Raw genomic sequence first — 18,435 nt, forward strand, 5'->3', positions numbered from 1 at the left:
TCTTTAAGCTACAATGTCGGGTAAAAAATTAAACATTTCCTCCTGTAGGATTATGTTTCTGGAAGCAGCAAAATAATATTTCGTTCTTGAAGAATATAAATAATAAACCTAGATAATAGCGAACGACTTAAAGCATGTTCTTTAGTACAAATAGGTATTTTATAATATTATAAACATATTTAACTAAGATATGGGGGGAAAAAGCTTATGTTTCAATTTCAGAAAGCATTTCTTTATTTTTTTATAGTGTAACAAGAGCATAAAAAACAAAACTGTTTAGTTAGATACATATTATGCACACGAGATACGGAATACTGTTTAATGAATATACCTACTTGAAAAATATATAGTGGGAATTTACATTAAGTGTTCCTTTAAACTGTTGGCCATCAAAACAAAACTGTTTAGTTAGATACATATTATGCACACGAGATACGGAATACTGTTTAATGAATATACTACTTGAAAAATATATAGTGGGAATTTACATTAAGTGTTCCTTTAAACTGTTGGCCATCAAAACAAAACTGTTTAGTTAGATACATATTATGCACACGAGATACGGAATACTGTTTAATGAATATACCTACTTGAAAAATATATAGTGGGAATTTACATTAAGTGTTCCTTTAAACTGTTGGCCATCAAAACAAAACTGTTTAGTTAGATACATATTATGCACACGAGATACGGAATACTGTTTAATGAATATACCTACTTGAAAAATATATAGTGGGAATTTACATTAAGTGTTCCTTTAAACTGTTGGCCATCAAAACAAAACTGTTTAGTTAGATACATATTATGCACACGAGATACGGAATACTGTTTAATGAATATACCTACTTGAAAAATATATAGTGGGAATTTACATTAAGTGTTCCTTTAAACTGTTGGCCATCAAAACAAAACTGTTTAGTTAGATACATATTATGCACACGAGATACGGAATACTGTTTAATGAATATACTTGAAAAATATATAGTGGGAATTTACATTAAGTGTTCCTTTAAACTGTTGGCCATCAAAACAAAACTGTTTAGTTAGATACATATTATGCACACGAGATACGGAATACTGTTTAATGAATATACCTACTTGAAAAATATATAGTGGGAATTTACATTAAGTGTTCCTTTAAACTGTTGGCCATCAAAACAAAACTGTTTAGTTAGATACATATTATGCACACGAGATACGGAATACTGTTTAATGAATATACTTGAAAAATATATAGTGGGAATTTACATTAAGTGTTCCTTTAAACTGTTGGCCATCAAAACAAAACTGTTTAGTTAGATACATATTATGCACACGAGATACGGAATACTGTTTAATGAATATACTTGAAAAATATATAGTGGGAATTTACATTAAGTGTTCCTTTAAGGGGACTCGGATCAAGGCCACACTAGAATCCCAGGCCGCGCTGCTCATGTTGTGACGTCACAGTAAGGGGCGGGCGAGCAGCGCTCGTCTCGTAAGAATAGCATTGGCCGCCAGGACTCACCGTGAAACTTATCAATATTTCAGCATAACCGGTGAAGGTAGTTATCACATCTCAGGAGTATCCCTTTAGCACAAATACTTCATCATAGTACATAAATATTTAATTCATTTGGAATTATTAGGTAAATGAAATAAGCAATACAAAAGTTATTCTTATTATAAAAGTTACTATTTATCGGCTTAACTTATTAATCTTTCTTTTTTTACATTTGCCACGCTCCTTTTCTACAATTTTTTCCCTTGTTTGTTTGCTATAGTTATTTAAAAGAATATTAGTAAAGATATTTATGCACTTTTTTACATAAATCAAAGAACTAATAGAACAAGTTTTACATGGAAAAATGTATGAGTCGCTAAGGTGATCTAACATTAAATTGCTCAAAACTTTTCTCTGTTGTTTTAACATTAGAAACATTTTTTCATACCTGTCGCTTACAACAAGTTTAAAGAGTTTAAGACAATCAGTTATTGTTATTTTGAGTAGCATGGTGCTTTAGAGCAGCTATGTTCTTAACATCAAACAGTTTCACACATAAATCTACGTTTTGTCTCTCAATATTAGTTGGAAATAAAACTGTTTTTGGTAATGATGGGGCTGTTTTAACAACATTACTTTCTTCTAAATTTTTAATAATTTTTAGATGTGAAACACTTGCAAAATGAGTATTTTCACTATCATAAAAGTCGGGGAAGATAAATGATTGATTACTGTCTGATTGGTTCAGCCAGTTGTTTCTTATACATTTAAAAAGGTGAACAGTGTCAAACATAACAAAAATTTCCTGTTGTTTGTTATAAGGATTGAAAAACTACTCTTAAGTGTTCCACCACAAAGCTTTGTAAACATAGCTCTGTTAACACCATTGTTGTTGGAAATAATTGTTACTATATAACCAACATCAGTTAACATTTTCAATACTTGTAAAATTAGACTATACAAATAATCACTGGTTAAATCTCTACAGGGAAATAACCCTACAACATCTTTATTGTGTGAAAGTAGTGAGCTTATCATAAATGACTGAATGGTTGTTGGTAATCCAATAGAGTTTTGGTTTTGATTATGAGCTAGTCCTTCCAATTTACCACCTGTATAGCTCATTTCTGGTTGTTCATAAATTTCATCAATAAGTAAGCTACATACATTTTCATTTTCTTTCGTACAGGATAACTTTTTTTAGATATCTAATATGAGTAGTATCTATTCCAGAGCTACCAGTTCCTAACTTTGAGGTAAAAGATTGCAAGTATCGTGGATGGGGCATAGTCAAAACTTTGGCATCTCTAATCTTTTTGTATGCAGCTGGAAAACAAAAGAATAACGTTGCAAACCAAATTAAGGAAGACGTACAATATGAAATTTTAACTGAAGCTGCTAATTTAATTTGTTCTTTAAAGAAAGTTAACTTTTCTGCAACATTAGTGTCTGTTATTTCTTCTAACATCCCATCCAACAAACTGATTATACATTCTACTTTGTCTGATTTTGGTATGTCTATTACTTCAGAGATTAGCTTTTTAATTATATTTCTTAGCTTGGACCAACTGTCAATTTTTAAGTTCTGTGAAAACGTTCGCAAATAACTACTATTCTTGACCAAGTTATTATTTTTAACTAAATAAAAGGACAAGTCGTCTTTAATGTTTAAGGACAATGTAACTGTAGGGTAAATATTGTCTTTAATGGAAACTAAAAATAAAAATAGTTGGTTGTTGTCCTGTTGAGAATATACATTGTTAAGTTCTAAGTTTCACATCTTACTGTAATTATTTGTGAGACAGCTGAATGAGTCAATTGTGTCCCGCCGTTCTTCCTCTTGGATTTGTTTTTGGTGTCGCTCTTCTGCTTCCCTTCTTCTTCCTTCTGGATCCTTCCTCTCAGCCGGCAGATCTTTTCCAATGTAGTTAGGCAAGTTTTCAAAAATTGTTGGAACCGCATCGTTCCTTAACTTTAGCCGATCCCGCTTTACTGTTAAAATGGTGCCGTCAGGTCGAGTTACAGTGTCTTCCTTTATTATATATCGCTCGTCAAAATGTTTAATGCACACGCGGGAGTTGGACGTAACCTCATAACTATCTCTGTGAATCGCTCTTAGCCACGTACGGAATGTCTCAGGATCTTTCGGAAATGAAAAAACATTAACAAATGGCTTAACATAAGTATCTCTGGAACGTAACATTTACTCGGCATACTTAATTCTTAAAAAGAGGAGGCGTTTGTATTTTAGTTAAGGAAACTACTTAAGTTTTATGAAATTGATATGTCTGAGTTCTCGATTGAGGGTGTTTGTGAGTTGTGTGGTGTTAGAGTTGAGTCTGAAGCAAATAGTATTATTTTTATAATGTGTCTATAGACCACCTAATCAGAGCATTTCTGAAATAAATGATTTTTTTCTATCGATTCAGCATTGCTTGGAAACCTGTATCCATCTTGACAGATGGATTGTTTTTGTCTGGTGATTTCAATATAGATTTTTCCACCATTAGTCAGTCATCTAAAATTTTTATCGATCTGATGAATTCGTTCGGCTTGGTGAGCACAATAGACACTTTCACTCGAGAATTTAATGGTTCCAGTTCACTCATTGACAACATATTTAGCAATATTCCAAAGAATATGTTTTCACCTCAGGTTCTAATTACTGGAAATTTCCCGATCATCATGCGCAAATTGGAGACATTGCCTCATTTGTTCCTTTCAACCCACAATATTATTAAATTTACATTCAAGCGGTGCTTCACCCCGGACGGCATTCGGGTCTTGAGGAGTCTTCTGGAGGGTGAATCATGGCATGAGCTTTTTGGAAGCCGCTGATGTTGATGAAATGTTTGACTCATTTCTTGCAATTTTGTCATTTTATATTGATTGTGTTTTTCCTACAAAAAAAGACTAAGTTCGGTACATGGGGCACTCAGATGAGGATTCCTTTGGATGAAGATCTAAAAAAACTTCATAATCGCCTTTTGTTTCTCTACTCGCTGTCTAAGCATCTTGACTCTTCTCATCCTTTGAGAGTTTCTTTTATTCAAACCAAGAAGGAGTTTAGGATCGCATCCATTCCGCCAAAGCGAAAAAAGTATTGACCTACATCAGCGGGGGCTCAGAATAAACAGCGAGCTGCTTGGAATGTGGTTAAGGATCTCATTCCTGATAAGAAAGCTAATGCCTTCACACATATTACGCTTAATGACGAGAATGGCGATCTGATGAACAATCCTAGGATGATTTCAGAGAAATTCAACATCCATTTTGCAGAAATAAGCCAGAGTTTGAGAGATTCTGAGGGTAATTTCTTCATTTGTTCCTCCTAGATCATTGTCTTCATCAAGTATGAGTTCCTCTATATTTTTTTGCTCCAACTGATAAGAATGAAATCATCTCAGTCGTAAAGTCCTTGAAAACAAGCAATTCAGCAGGATTTGATGGAGTTTTCATCCAGGATTTTGTTGAGCTGTATAGATATATTGGCTGATCCTCTTGCACAGATTGCGAACTCGTCATTTGAATCTGGGAAGTTCCCATCACACTTGAAGCTCTCAATTGTAAAACCTATATTTAAGAAAAAAGGAAGTCCAAATGAACTTAGCAATTACCGCCCCATTTCGATCCTTTCTTACATTTTCAAAAGTTCTTGAAAGGCTTGTGCTGACCAGACTTTCCAATTACCTGTCTGTCAATGGAATTTTACATGACCATCAATATGGCTTTCGTGAGGGGTTGTCTACAGTCAATGCAATTTTTAGTCTTCTAACTGAGGTATCAAACTCATTGGATAACAGGAATCACGCGTGTTTGGCCTATTTTTGGATCTTACGAAGGCTTTCGACGTTGTGGATCACGGGTTGTTGCTCAGAAAACTTGAAAACTTGGGTATTAGAGGGAAAGCTTTTGATGATTGGATTGCTTCTTATCTCCTGAACCGTAGACAGATTGTTGAAAATTCCTTTTATTGATGATACAGGGTGCTTAAGAAAACAATTTTCTGAGGAGCGAGAAGTACGCACTGGAGTTCCCCAAGGCTCCGTACTTGGTCCTTTATTATTTTTACTATTCCATAAATGACATCCATCGAAGCGTGAAAGGTTCCAAGTTGTTTTTGTTTGCTGATGATACCTCTTTGGTCATCTCTGGTTGCAATCGAGCCGAGCTTGAAATCCAAACCTTTGTTCAGGCCAGTAATTTGCTGCAGTGGGTTGTTAGGTGAAAACTCTCTGTTTGTAAATACATCTAAAACCAATTTTCTTGATTTTGGAATTAGAAAGTCTGCTAAAACGTTTGATTGAATCTCAAAACATTATGATTGGAGAGTCAGAAATGTGTCCTTCTTTGAATGTTAATTATCTTGGAATTGTTTTGGATGATCAGCTAAACTTTTTTAGTCACATTGATAAAGTCACGAAAAAAACTAAGCAGCTGCATATTTTTGATGTATAGACTATCCTGTTTTGCTAGTGAGGAAATTCTTTTGCTTACTTACTTATGGCTGTTTTTATCCTTACCTTTGCTATGGAGTCTCTATATGGGGATACGAGAGTAAGAAAACTCAATATGTTTTTCGTCTCCAGAAAAGAGCTATACGGATTATTTTCAAGTTGAGTCGTTCCCAGTCTTGTAGAGGTTACTTTCGCAGTAATAATATCCTTACGTTCCCATCCATTTATATCCTTCAGTGTCTTTCTTTTTACAAAAAGTATCCCCACCTTTTTTCAGTCAACGTTAATCCAGCCCATAATTACTCCTTAAGAAAAAGAAACAACCTAATCCTACCCTGCCATAAAACATCTTTTTTTTGAAAAGCAAAGTCTTTACTCCTGCATCCGCCTTTTTAACTCTTTGCCATCCTGCTTGAAAATTGTTGTGGACGATAGGGAATTTCAAAATCGTCTGAAAAAATTTCTTATTTCGAGAGAATATTAACAGTGTCCGGGAATACGTTGAGGATAATAAATTGTAGATCACTCCTGTTATATTGATTTGGTCTTGTTGTGTTTGATCTGTCAGTAGTCTATACTTTTAAGTTAGGATATTATAATTTTCTTGACGAATGCCTATGCATGTTATGTTTTTTGGCAATAAATGAATTGATTGATTGATTGATTGATTGATTAAACCAGGCTCTGACAAAATCCCCAACACACACACACATTATCCCCAACAGATGTGTCCTGTAGTCAACAAACGTTCACAATAGACTGGTGTCAATGACAAGTGAAAGTAAGTAAAAGTATGAGACGCCGGGTGCGAAACGCCGAGATGGTTGAGCCGGAGCCCGCCCCTTACCGTGACGTCACGCAGCCAGTAGCAGGGCAGCAGCGAGGCCTGGGATTCTAGTGTGGCCTTGCTCGGATGGGCAAAAACATTTTTTTTACCGAAAATTGTTTTTTTGTGATTTTGTATTCCCTGTTTCATTCTTTTTCAGAAAATACTTCACTTAAGATTTTCTGATGGTTAGTTCTTTTTTTATAGCTGTTTTTCTAAAGAATTGCATAGAGATTTTGACGTGCAAGTACCAGAGAGCGATGGCCAATAAGGAGGCCTATGATCATAAAGATCATTTCCACCTGCCTAAAGTTGTAATGGACAAAATAAAACCTAGATCTTGATATAATATAATATATAATAATAAAAACAAAATATTTAGGAACTTGGCTTCACCAGACCTTCTAAGGAAATGTTTACACGGAGGTACACAAAACCCTAATGAATCCGTCAACAACATAATTTGGTCTCGACTTCCTAAAAATACATTTATGCTAAGGTCAACCCTTGAACTAGGTGTATATGAGGCTGTTGCTTGCTTCAATCAAGGTAATATTGTGAGATGTTTATCTTTAACAATTAGGCTACAAGCCTGGCAACAATTTGGTCAGACAAATGAAACAGAAAGATGAGATCCGAACCCGACAAGCTTTTCGAGGAATTAGAAAAGAAGTGCCGGCAGAGGGCAAAATTAACCAAATTAAGACTGGAAGAGTTGCTTGAGGAAGAAGAGGATCCAGATAATCCAGCATATGCCCCTGGACACTATTAACTGTAGTTTGTTTTTGTATTTTTATAGAGTTGGTTACAATGAACTTCAAATGCGTTTTCTGTAAAACTATGTTTTTTGTTCGATAGGTACACTTTTCTCAAGAACTGTTATAGGTAGCCTGTTGATTCTTTTTTTAATTTGTTCCCTAAGTAATAATCTGCATTTTGAATACATATTATTGCCTTATGTTCAGTACTTAATTTTATACATCAGAGTAAATTGTAATTTTTTATGATATTTTTTGCATAAAAAGAAAAAAAATGTCACACGTTTTTATGAAAAGATTTTTTATAAACCTGTATTCAAAATGTTAAGAAAAGTACAAAGAGCAGAATAAAAAAAGAACTAACTGGCTACCATTTATAGTTTTTAAGATAATGGTACCTAAAATTCATCAAATTAACATTGCGGGGATAGGCCCATCCGACTCCCCTTAAACTGTTGGCCATCAAAACAAAACTGTTTAGTTAGATACATATTATGCACACGAGATACGGAATACTGTTTAATGAATATACTTGAAAAATATATAGTGGGAATTTACATTAAGTGTTCCTTTAAACTGTTGGCCATCAAAACAAAACTGTTTAGTTAGATACATATTATGCACACGAGATACGGAATACTGTTTAATGAATATACCTACTTGAAAAATATATAGTGGGAATTTACATTAAGTGTTCCTTTAAACTGTTGGCCATCAAAACAAAACTGTTTAGTTAGATACATATTATGCACACGAGATACGGAATACTGTTTAATGAATATACCTACTTGAAAAATATATAGTGGGAATTTACATTAAGTGTTCCTTTAAACTGTTGGCCATCAAAACAAAACTGTTTAGTTAGATACATATTATGCACACGAGATACGGAATACTGTTTAATGAATATACTTGAAAAATATATAGTGGGAATTTACATTAAGTGTTCCTTTAAACTGTTGGCCATCAAAACAAAACTGTTTAGTTAGATACATATTATGCACACGAGATACGGAATACTGTTTAATGAATATACTTGAAAAATATATAGTGGGAATTTACATTAAGTGTTCCTTTAAACTGTTGGCCATCAAAACAAAAGATATGTATAGTTATAAGATATATTACTAAAAAAGGATTTTAAAATGTTGTTTATAATTTTAACTATACTGCTGTGAATTGCGATTAGCATTATACCTTTAGTGTAACTATTTACGTGACAGTCAGAATAGGTCTTGTGTCGTTAGTGGTCAACTGTGCTGGGGTATTGTTTATAATTTTAACTATACTGCTGTGAATTGCGATTAGCATTATACCTTTAGTGTAACTATTTACGTGACAGTCAGAATAGCTCTTGTGTCGGTAGTGGTCGACTGGGCTGGGGTATTGTTTATAATTTTAACTATACTGCTGTGAATTGCGATTAGCATTATAACCCTTTAGTGTAACTATTTACGTGACAGTCAGAATAGCTCTTGTGTCGGTAGTGGTCGACTGGGCTGGGGTATTGTTTATAATTTTTAACTATAACTGCTGTGAATTGCGATTAGCATTATAACCTTAGCGTAACTATTTACGTGACAGTCAGAATAGCTCTTGTGTCGGTAGTGGTCGACTGGGCTGGGGTATTGTTTATAATTTTAACTATACTGCTGTGAATTGCGATTAGCATTTACCTTTAGTGTAACTATTTTCGTGACAGTCAGAATAGCTCTTGTGTCGGTAGTGGTCGACTGGCTGGGGTATTGTATTTTAACTATATATGCGATTAGCATTATAACCTTGAATTGTGATAGTGGTAGCGATATACTTTATATACTTTACTTAACTAGTAACTATTTTCGTGACAGTCAGAATAGCTCTTGTGTCGGTAGTGGTCGACTGGGCTGGGGTATTGTTTATAATTTTAACTATACTGCTGTGAATTGCGATTAGCATTATAACCTTAGCGTAACTATTTACGTGACAGTCAGAATAGCTCTTGTGTCGGTAGTGGTCGACTGGGCTGGGGTATTGTTTATAATTTTAACTATACTGCTGTGAATTGCGATTAGCATTATACCTTTAGTGTAACTATTTACGTGACAGTCAGAATAGCTCTTGTGTCGGTAGTGGTCGACTGGGCTGGGGTATTGTTTATAATTTTAACTATACTGCTGTGAATTGCGATTAGCATTATACCTTTAGTGTAACTATTTACGTGACAGTCAGAATAGCTCTTGTGTCGGTAGTGGTCGACTGGGCTGGGGTATTGTTTATAATTTTAACTATACTGCTGTGAATTGCGATTAGCATTATAACCTTAGCGTAACTATTTACGTGACAGTCAGAATAGCTCTTGTGTCGGTAGTGGTCGACTGGGCTGGGGTATTGTTTATAATTTTAACTATACTGCTGTGAATTGCGATTAGCATTATACCTTTAGTGTAACTATTTACGTGACAGTCAGAATAGCTCTTGTGTCGGTAGTGGTCGACTGGGCTGGGGTATTGTTTATAATTTTAACTATACTGCTGTGAATTGCGATTAGCATTATAACCTTAGCGTAACTATTTACGTGACAGTCAGAATAGCTCTTGTGTCGGTAGTGGTCGACTGGGCTGGGGTATTGTTTATAATTTTAACTATACTGCTGTGAATTGCGATTAGCATTATAACCTTAGCGTAACTATTTACGTGACAGTCAGAATAGCTCTTGTGTCGGTAGTGGTCGACTGGGCTGGGGTATTGTTTATAATTTTAACTATACTGCTGTGAATTGCGATTAGCATTATAACCTTAGCGTAACTATTTTCGTGACAGTCAGAATAGCTCTTGTGTCGGTAGTGGTCGACTGGGCTGGGGTATTGTTTATAATTTTAACTATACTGCTGTGAATTGCGATTAGCATTATAACCTTAGTGTAACTATTTACGTGACAGTCAGAATAGCTCTTGTGTCGGTAGTGGTCGACTGGGCTGGGGTATTGTTTATAATTTTAACTATACTGCTGTGAATTGCGATTAGCATTATAACCTTAGCGTAACTATTTACGTGACAGTCAGAATAGCTCTTGTGTCGGTAGTGGTCGACTGGGCTGGGGTATTGTTTATAATTTTAACTATACTGCTGTGAATTGCGATTAGCATTATAACCTTTAGTGTAACTATTTACGTGACAGTCAGAATAGCTCTTGTGTCGGTAGTGGTCGACTGGGCTGGGGTATTGTTTATAATTTTAACTATACTGCTGTGAATTGCGATTAGCATTAATACCTTAGCGTAACTATTTACGTGACAGTCAGAATAGCTCTTGTGTCGGTAGTGGTCGACTGGGCTGGGGTATTGTTTATAATTTTAACTATACTGCTGTGAATTGCGATTAGCATTATAACCTTAGCGTAACTATTTACGTGACAGTCAGAATAGGTCTTGTGTCGTTAGTGGTCAACTGTGCTGGGGTATTGTTTATAATTTTAACTATACTGCTGTGAATTGCGATTAGCATTATACCTTTAGTGTAACTATTTACGTGACAGTCAGAATAGCTCTTGTGTCGGTAGTGGTCGACTGGGCTGGGGTATTGTTTATAATTTTAATTATACTGCTGTGAATTGCGATTAGCATTATAACCTTAGCGTAACTATTTTCGTGACAGTAAGAATAGCTCGTGTCGGTAGTGGTCGACTGGGCTGGGGTATTGTTTATAATATTAACTATACTGCTGTGAATTGCGATTAGCATTATACCTTTAGTGTAACTATTTACGTGACAGTCAGAATAGCTCTTGTGTCGGTAGTGGTCGACTGGGCTGGGGTATTGTTTATAATTTTAACTATACTGCTGTGAATTGCGATTAGCATTATAACCTTAGCGTAACTATTTACGTGACAGTCAGAATAGCTCTTGTGTCGGTAGTGGTCGACTGGGCTGGGGTATTGTTTATAATTTTAACTATACTGCTGTGAATTGCGATTAGCATAATAACCTTAGCGTAACTATTTACGTGACAGTCAGAATAGCTCTTGTGTCGTTAGTGGTCAACTGTGCTGGGGTATTGTTTATAATTTTAACTATACTGCTGTGAATTGCGATTAGCATTATACCTTTAGTGTAACTATTTACGTGACAGTCAGAATAGCTCTTGTGTCGGTAGTGGTCGACTGGGCTGGGGTATTGTTTATAATTTTAATTATACTGCTGTGAATTGCGATTAGCATTATAACCTTAGCGTAACTATTTTCGTGACAGTAAGAATAGCTCGTGTCGGTAGTGGTCGACTGGGCTGGGGTATTGTTTATAATATTAACTATACTGCTGTGAATTGCGATTAGCATTATACCTTTAGTGTAACTATTTACGTGACAGTCAGAATAGCTCTTGTGTCGGTAGTGGTCGACTGGGCTGGGGTATTGTTTATAATTTTAACTATACTGCTGTGAATTGCGATTAGCATTATAACCTTAGCGTAACTATTTACGTGACAGTCAGAATAGCTCTTGTGTCGGTAGTGGTCGACTGGGCTGGGGTATTGTTTATAATTTTAACTATACTGCTGTGAATTGCGATTAGCATAATAACCTTAGCGTAACTATTTACGTGACAGTCAGAATAGCTCTTGTGTCGGTAGTGGTCGACTGGGCTGGGGTATTGTTTATAATTTTAACTATACTGCTGTGAATTGCGATTAACATTATAACCTTAGCGTAACTATTTACGTGACAGTCAGAATAGCTCTTGTGTCGGTAGTGGTCGACTCTGCTGGGGTATTGTTTATAATTTTAACTATACTGCTGTGCATTGCGATTAACATTATAACCTTAGCGTAACTATTTACGTGACAGTCAGAATAGCTCTTGTGTCGGTAGTGGTCGACTGGGCTGGGGTATTGTTTATAATTTTAACTATACTGCTGTGAATTGCGATTAACATTATAACCTTAGCGTAACTATTTACGTGACAGTCAGAATAGCTCTTGTGTCGGTAGTGGTCGACTCTGCTGGGGTATTGTTTATAATTTTAACTATACTGCTGTGCATTGCGATTAACATTATAACCTTAGCGTAACTATTTACGTGACAGTCAGAATAGCTCTTGTGCCGGTAGTGGTCGACTGGACTGGGGTATTGTTTATAATTAAAGGTGTCTTAAGAGGTAAATGACCCTATGCAACATTTTGAACTCATCATAATATACATTAAACTTGTGTGGTTTGCCTGCTTTGTCATTGTACCTGTAACAGAACATGTTTGCTTGCTTTGTTGCAGGTCTGACTCTCATAGGGTTAGCTATCTTACCACGGAGACTATTGGAGGCCCCGTCTCTTGTAGAGGATGAAAATGCAGAACTTCTAAAGCAGGCGACAGCGTTCAAAAGAAGAAAAGGGCCAAAAAAAGTGAACTGATATTTACAAACATTTGTAGCAATAACTCCTGCAATTTTGTAGGCTTTATTTGATTCTTGCCTTTTGTATATATTGTGTTAAGAATAGTTATGTATTAGTTATTAATGAATTATGTTTATTATTATTACAAGATTAGAAAATAAAGATTACACAAAATTGATAATAATTGTGTTTTAGTAATGTTAAGTATTTTTATAGTCAAAACACGATTTCCAAAAAAAAAAAAAAAAAAAAAAAAAAAAAAAAAAAAAAAAAAAAAAAAAAAAAAAAACAGTTTGTTATCTGAACCAGTTACTGATATGAGTACTCCCTGCAACACACAATCAAGATTTATTGGCAGCTTTATCTGAAATAATTGTATAAATTATACCCGTAAAAATTTATCTCAACAATCCCATGACATGTACGTTCATGTATGTTCCAATAGTCACTCAAGGACTAGGATCAGGAACTTCCTAATTCGGGTCTTTGCGGTAACAAACAACGGTATGCCCATTGAACTCCATCTTAGACATTGTTGAATAGTCGTTTAGGGACGAGGATGAACGACTTGCTAATTCGGGTCTTTGCGGTAACAAACAACGGTATACCCATTGAACTCCATCTTAGACATTGTTGAATAGTCGTTTAGGGACGAGGATGATGAACGACTTGCTAATTCGGGTCTTTGCGGTAACAAACAACGGTATGCCCATTGAACTCCATCTTAGACATTGTTGAATAGTCGTTTAGGGACGAGGATGAACGACTTGCTAATTCGGGTCTTTGCGGTAACAAACAACGGTATGCCCATTGAACTCCATCTTAGACATTGTTGAATAGTCGTTTAGGGACGAGGATGAACGACTTGCTAATTCGGGTCTTTGCGGTAACAAACAACGGTATGCCCATTGAACTCCATCTTAGACATTGTTGAATAGTCGTTTAGGGACGAGGATGAACGACTTGCTAATTCGGGTCTTTGCGGTAACAAACAACGGTATGCCCATTGAACTCCATCTTAGACATTGTTGAATAGTCGTTTAGGGACGAGGATGAACGACTTGCTAATTCGGGTCTTTGCGGTAACAAACAACGGTGTGCCCATTGAACTCCATCTTAGACATTGTTGAATAGTCGTTTAAGGACGAGGATGAACGACTTGCTAATTCGGGTCTTTGCGGTAACAAACAACGGTATGCCCATTGAACTCCATCTTAGATATTGTTGAATAGTCGTTTAGGGACGAGGATGAACGACTTGATAATTCGGGTCTTTGCGGTAACAAACAACGGTATGCCCATTGAACTCCATCTTAGACATTGTTGAATAGTCGTTTAAGGACGAGGATGAACGACTTGCTAATTCGGGTCTTTGCGGTAACAAACAACGGTATGCCCATTGAACTCCATCTTAGACATTGTTGAATAGTCGTTTAGGGACGAGGATGAACATTTATGTTATATTTATTTTTATGTAAATGTTATTACTTTTTATCAAAATCAAAAGCAACATTTACTAGTACTTTTTTAACTCCATGTGTTTTAGACCAAACTATATACAAAATATATTACACTCTTTATTAAGTAGTGTCAAGTATTTGTTACATTTATTTTTATGTAAATGTTATTACTTTTTATCAAAATCAAAAGCAACATGTACTAGTACTTTTGTAACTCGATGTGTTTTACACCAAACTATATACAAAATATATTACACTCTTTATTAAGTAATGTCAAGTATTTGTTACATTTATTTTTATGTAAATGTTATTACTTTTTATCAAAATCAAAAGCAACATGTACTAGTACTTTTGTAACTCCATGTGTTTTAGACCAAACTATATACAAAATATATTACACTCTTTATTAAGTAATATCAAGTATTTGTTACATTTATTTTTATGTAAATGTTATTACTTTTTATCAAAATCAAAAGCAAAATGTACTAGTACTTTTGTAACTCCATGTGTTTTAGACCAAACTATATACAAAATATATTACACTCTTTATTAAGTAATATCAAGTATTTGTTACATTTATTTTTATGTAAATGTTATTACTTTTTATCAAAATCAAAAGCAACATGTACTAGTACTTTTGTAAGCCATAATAGTAAAGTTTTATCCAATGCTTGAAAACAACCACATATATGTGGTAATTAGAAAATAGCAAAGCCTGAAGATTAATTTACTGACACAATGTTCAATGTTTGTAAGTTAGAAATAAAAACAAAGCTACTAGTATAAGAAAGCTGAATATACTTTAAGAGTTTATTTCCTTTTCAAGTCTGGGTGGCTACTTATAAAACCTCTTTTTAAATTCCCGGTCGAAAATGTCCTATTATATAGTCTATTTTGAAACCAAATTGACAAACTGTAATAGTGTATGTCACGTGCAACGATGACGTTTTACCGTCACTTGCAGTATTTTCGAGAAATGCCACAAAGCTGCGGTGCTCTAGCATTTCGTCGCTTGCGATATTCGAGAAATTCGGTGACGATTTATCGCTATCACTTATTATAAGCTCCTTAGTTTTTATCTCTGTGTCGACTTAACAGCGTGTATACCTAATAACATTCCTTTCTGTGAGATTTAGAAAATACATGTATCCAATTCGGAAATAGAAATTATAACGGTTAAATCGGGTAGGGATAGTTTATAATACTATATAACCTAAGACAGGATAGAACAGCTGAGAGGGATAAAATCCAGGGTTCGAAAGGAAGAGGTAGTCTCCAAGTTGAGCTCAGACCCAAATTAATATAAAAACAAAAGCCGAAACAAATATAGCATCGATGATCAACGAATCAACAGTCTTCATCATCGTCGACTAGGAAATGAAAGGAAATAAAGTGAAGCATCGGCAATTGCTTTAGGATGACTGTTCCCCTACCTAATCGTTCCCTAACACGACAGTTGCTAGTTCAACTCAAGCCCGAAACTAAGGAACGCTGGTGCCAACGTACGTCAAACAACTCAGCGGCCTCAAAGGGAAACGATAAGATAAATAAAAACTAAACGCGAACACTAGCTTGTTTGAAATCGCGCCTGGCTCGAAACTAAGGAACGCTGGTGCCAACGTACGTCAAGCAACTCAGCGGCCTCAAAAGGAAACGATAAGATAAATAAAAACTAAACGCGAACATTAGCTTGTTTGAAATCGCGCCTAGCTCGAAACTAAGGAACGCTGGTGCCAACGTACGTCAAGCAACTCAGCGGCCTCAAAAGGAAACGATAAGATAAATGAAAACTAAACGCGAACACTAGCTTGTTTGAAATCGCGCCTAGCTCGAAACTAAGGAACGCTGGTGCCAACGTACGTCAAGCAACTCAGCGGCCTCAAAAGGAAACGATAAGATAAATAAAAACTAAACGCGAACACTAGCTTGTTTGAAATCGCGCCTAGCTCGAAACTAAGAACGCTGGTGCCGACGTACGTCAAGCAACTCAGCGGCCTCAAAAGGAAACAATAACATAAATAAAAACTAAACGCGAACACTAGCTTGTTTGAAATCGCGCCTAGCTCGAAACTAAGGAACGCTGGTGCCAACGTACGTCAAGCAACCCAGCGGTCTCGAAAAGAAACGATAAGATAAATAAAAGCTAAAGTAAATCACGCCTAACCCGAAGCTTAGGAACGCTGGTGCCAACGTACGTCAAGTAACCCAGTGCGCTCGAAAAGAAACGATAAACTAAATAAAAATTAAATTCAAACTCCTCGTTACTAGTAATAAAATTGAATCCTATTCGTACTGATTTATTTTTTCGCTATATTTCATATCTAAAATAATATTTTATTAGCAGTTTAAGTACGTAATCTCATTTATTGATCGTATCGGTAGTGACTAGGCAAGTACAGACAAAAGTGTGTAAAGGCAAGCAAAATGAATACGAACTACGGCTAGGACTTACTTGCACTTTATCGTGGGGCAGTGACAATTTCCCAAGTCAGCAGGCACAGCGTATTTACTTACTGTAGTACATGAGCCGTCCGCTGTAAGGCGCTACAGCCTTTGAAGCGATCTCCAGCGGACTTATTCTGAAACTTCGTGTTGTTTGTTACCTGGTCAAGCCGGACCCTGTGTTTATGTTGTGCTACCGGAGAATAATTGTAGGTGGAAGAAATAAAGATCATAACATGTCATTAAATTAAAAATATTTTCCTTTCCAAATAGAAAAAAATCATCCTTTAAAATAAAACATGTTACAAAATAAATACCAACACTGCGCTACCGTGGGACAGACTGCAGCCCAGTATTGCGGTGGACGAACTTTCGGTACGAGACAATGATTTCGCCGGTATACAAGGTACAATTTACAAATAAACCAAATCATTTCATCTGAACTCTACTTAATTAATTAATATTTTGTGGGATATGGGGAAGCTAAAGAATACCGCGTTACTTCAAATGAATTTGCAGATTCAGGGAAATGGATTTATTGAAAATTCCAAGCCATTTCTCCTTTTAAGTAATAGAAATGGTAGGTTTTAAATGAGCTTCCAGAATATATTACATTTACGTAAAAGTGTACTTATGTATATTTATAGAGAATTTATTTATTTACAACTATGCAAAGTACGACGTACAGATAAAATACAAATTAGCGATCGTCTGTTTACTATCGAGGAGCTTAAGACCGCACATAGCAGATACGCTAGCGTTGATAAATATAGACACAGAAAAAACGAACTTCAATTAGAATATTATTTATAAATAGTTTTTTTATTCACAGAAAACTACAAATTACCGGTTTCACCAATGGGTAATTTGCGTACTGCCGATCGGTTTTGCCCACGAATAGACAGTGCAGACTCTCGACGATGCGCCAAAATAAATATTCAAAATACTAATTATAACCCAAATATTATTTGTTAACTTACAGTAGTTCGTTACTTATCTATATCTTTTCATACGGAAAGTACAAAAATGTTTTAGCAAGACTTATTTTTGGATTCGAGATTTAGCTTCTCCATATCAGTATTGTTGTGAAGACGTGATCTTTCAAGCACAGTTAAACACTTCTGTTGGTATCGGTATCGAGTGAAAAGAGCCACAGTGTCGAGTATCGGAAACGATCCATCCCTAATCAATTTCCAGGGACATTATAAATATTCACGCATGTTTCCCAGAGTCAGAAATTCATGCATAATGCACGCTTTTCAGATTCTCATCGTTGGTGGTAGCTGATTAGTCCCGCGAAAGTATTGTGGCTCCATCATTAGAGTACAGTCAAGGACTACGAAGCGACATGACAAAGCTCCTCATGCACGTTGAACTATTTGGTTTGAATTGTCCGAACGATCGTAAAGTGTGCGTAGAAGTCGTTCCGGTAAATAGTTGACCGGAGAACTGACGGGATTTCCAGCCGTCGTTCAAGCAATGCCTCTCTGACGACGTAAACTGATAAGCGTGGCTGATTCGATCATCTGGCCGTCTGCCGTTTGTAAACTGGCAACAACATTAACACTGTTCTCCAGTTCTTGTAACCGACTGTCCGGCACTGGTTGTGGCAGCGCTCGCAAGAGCTCTTGCACCCGTTTAGA

The 18,435-nt window shown here is 35.7% G+C and overlaps 1 protein-coding gene across 1 annotated transcript in view; it reads left to right on the forward strand.

Moving 5' to 3' along the window:
- The window catches only part of LOC124360937, a 61,698-nt gene extending 48,629 nt beyond the window's left edge, over positions 1 to 13,069 (forward strand). The window contains exon 4 of the mRNA XM_046814954.1: positions 12,773 to 13,069. Within this exon, the coding sequence (XP_046670910.1) occupies positions 12,773 to 12,909 (137 nt within the window). The 3' untranslated portion in view covers positions 12,910 to 13,069. The remainder of the gene's footprint in view (positions 1 to 12,772) is intronic.
- Positions 13,070 to 18,435: the final 5,366 nt, after the last annotated feature.

This window comes from Homalodisca vitripennis, chromosome 4, assembly GCF_021130785.1.
Source record: "Homalodisca vitripennis isolate AUS2020 chromosome 4, UT_GWSS_2.1, whole genome shotgun sequence".
In the NCBI taxonomy this organism is placed as follows: domain Eukaryota; kingdom Metazoa; phylum Arthropoda; class Insecta; order Hemiptera; family Cicadellidae; genus Homalodisca; species Homalodisca vitripennis.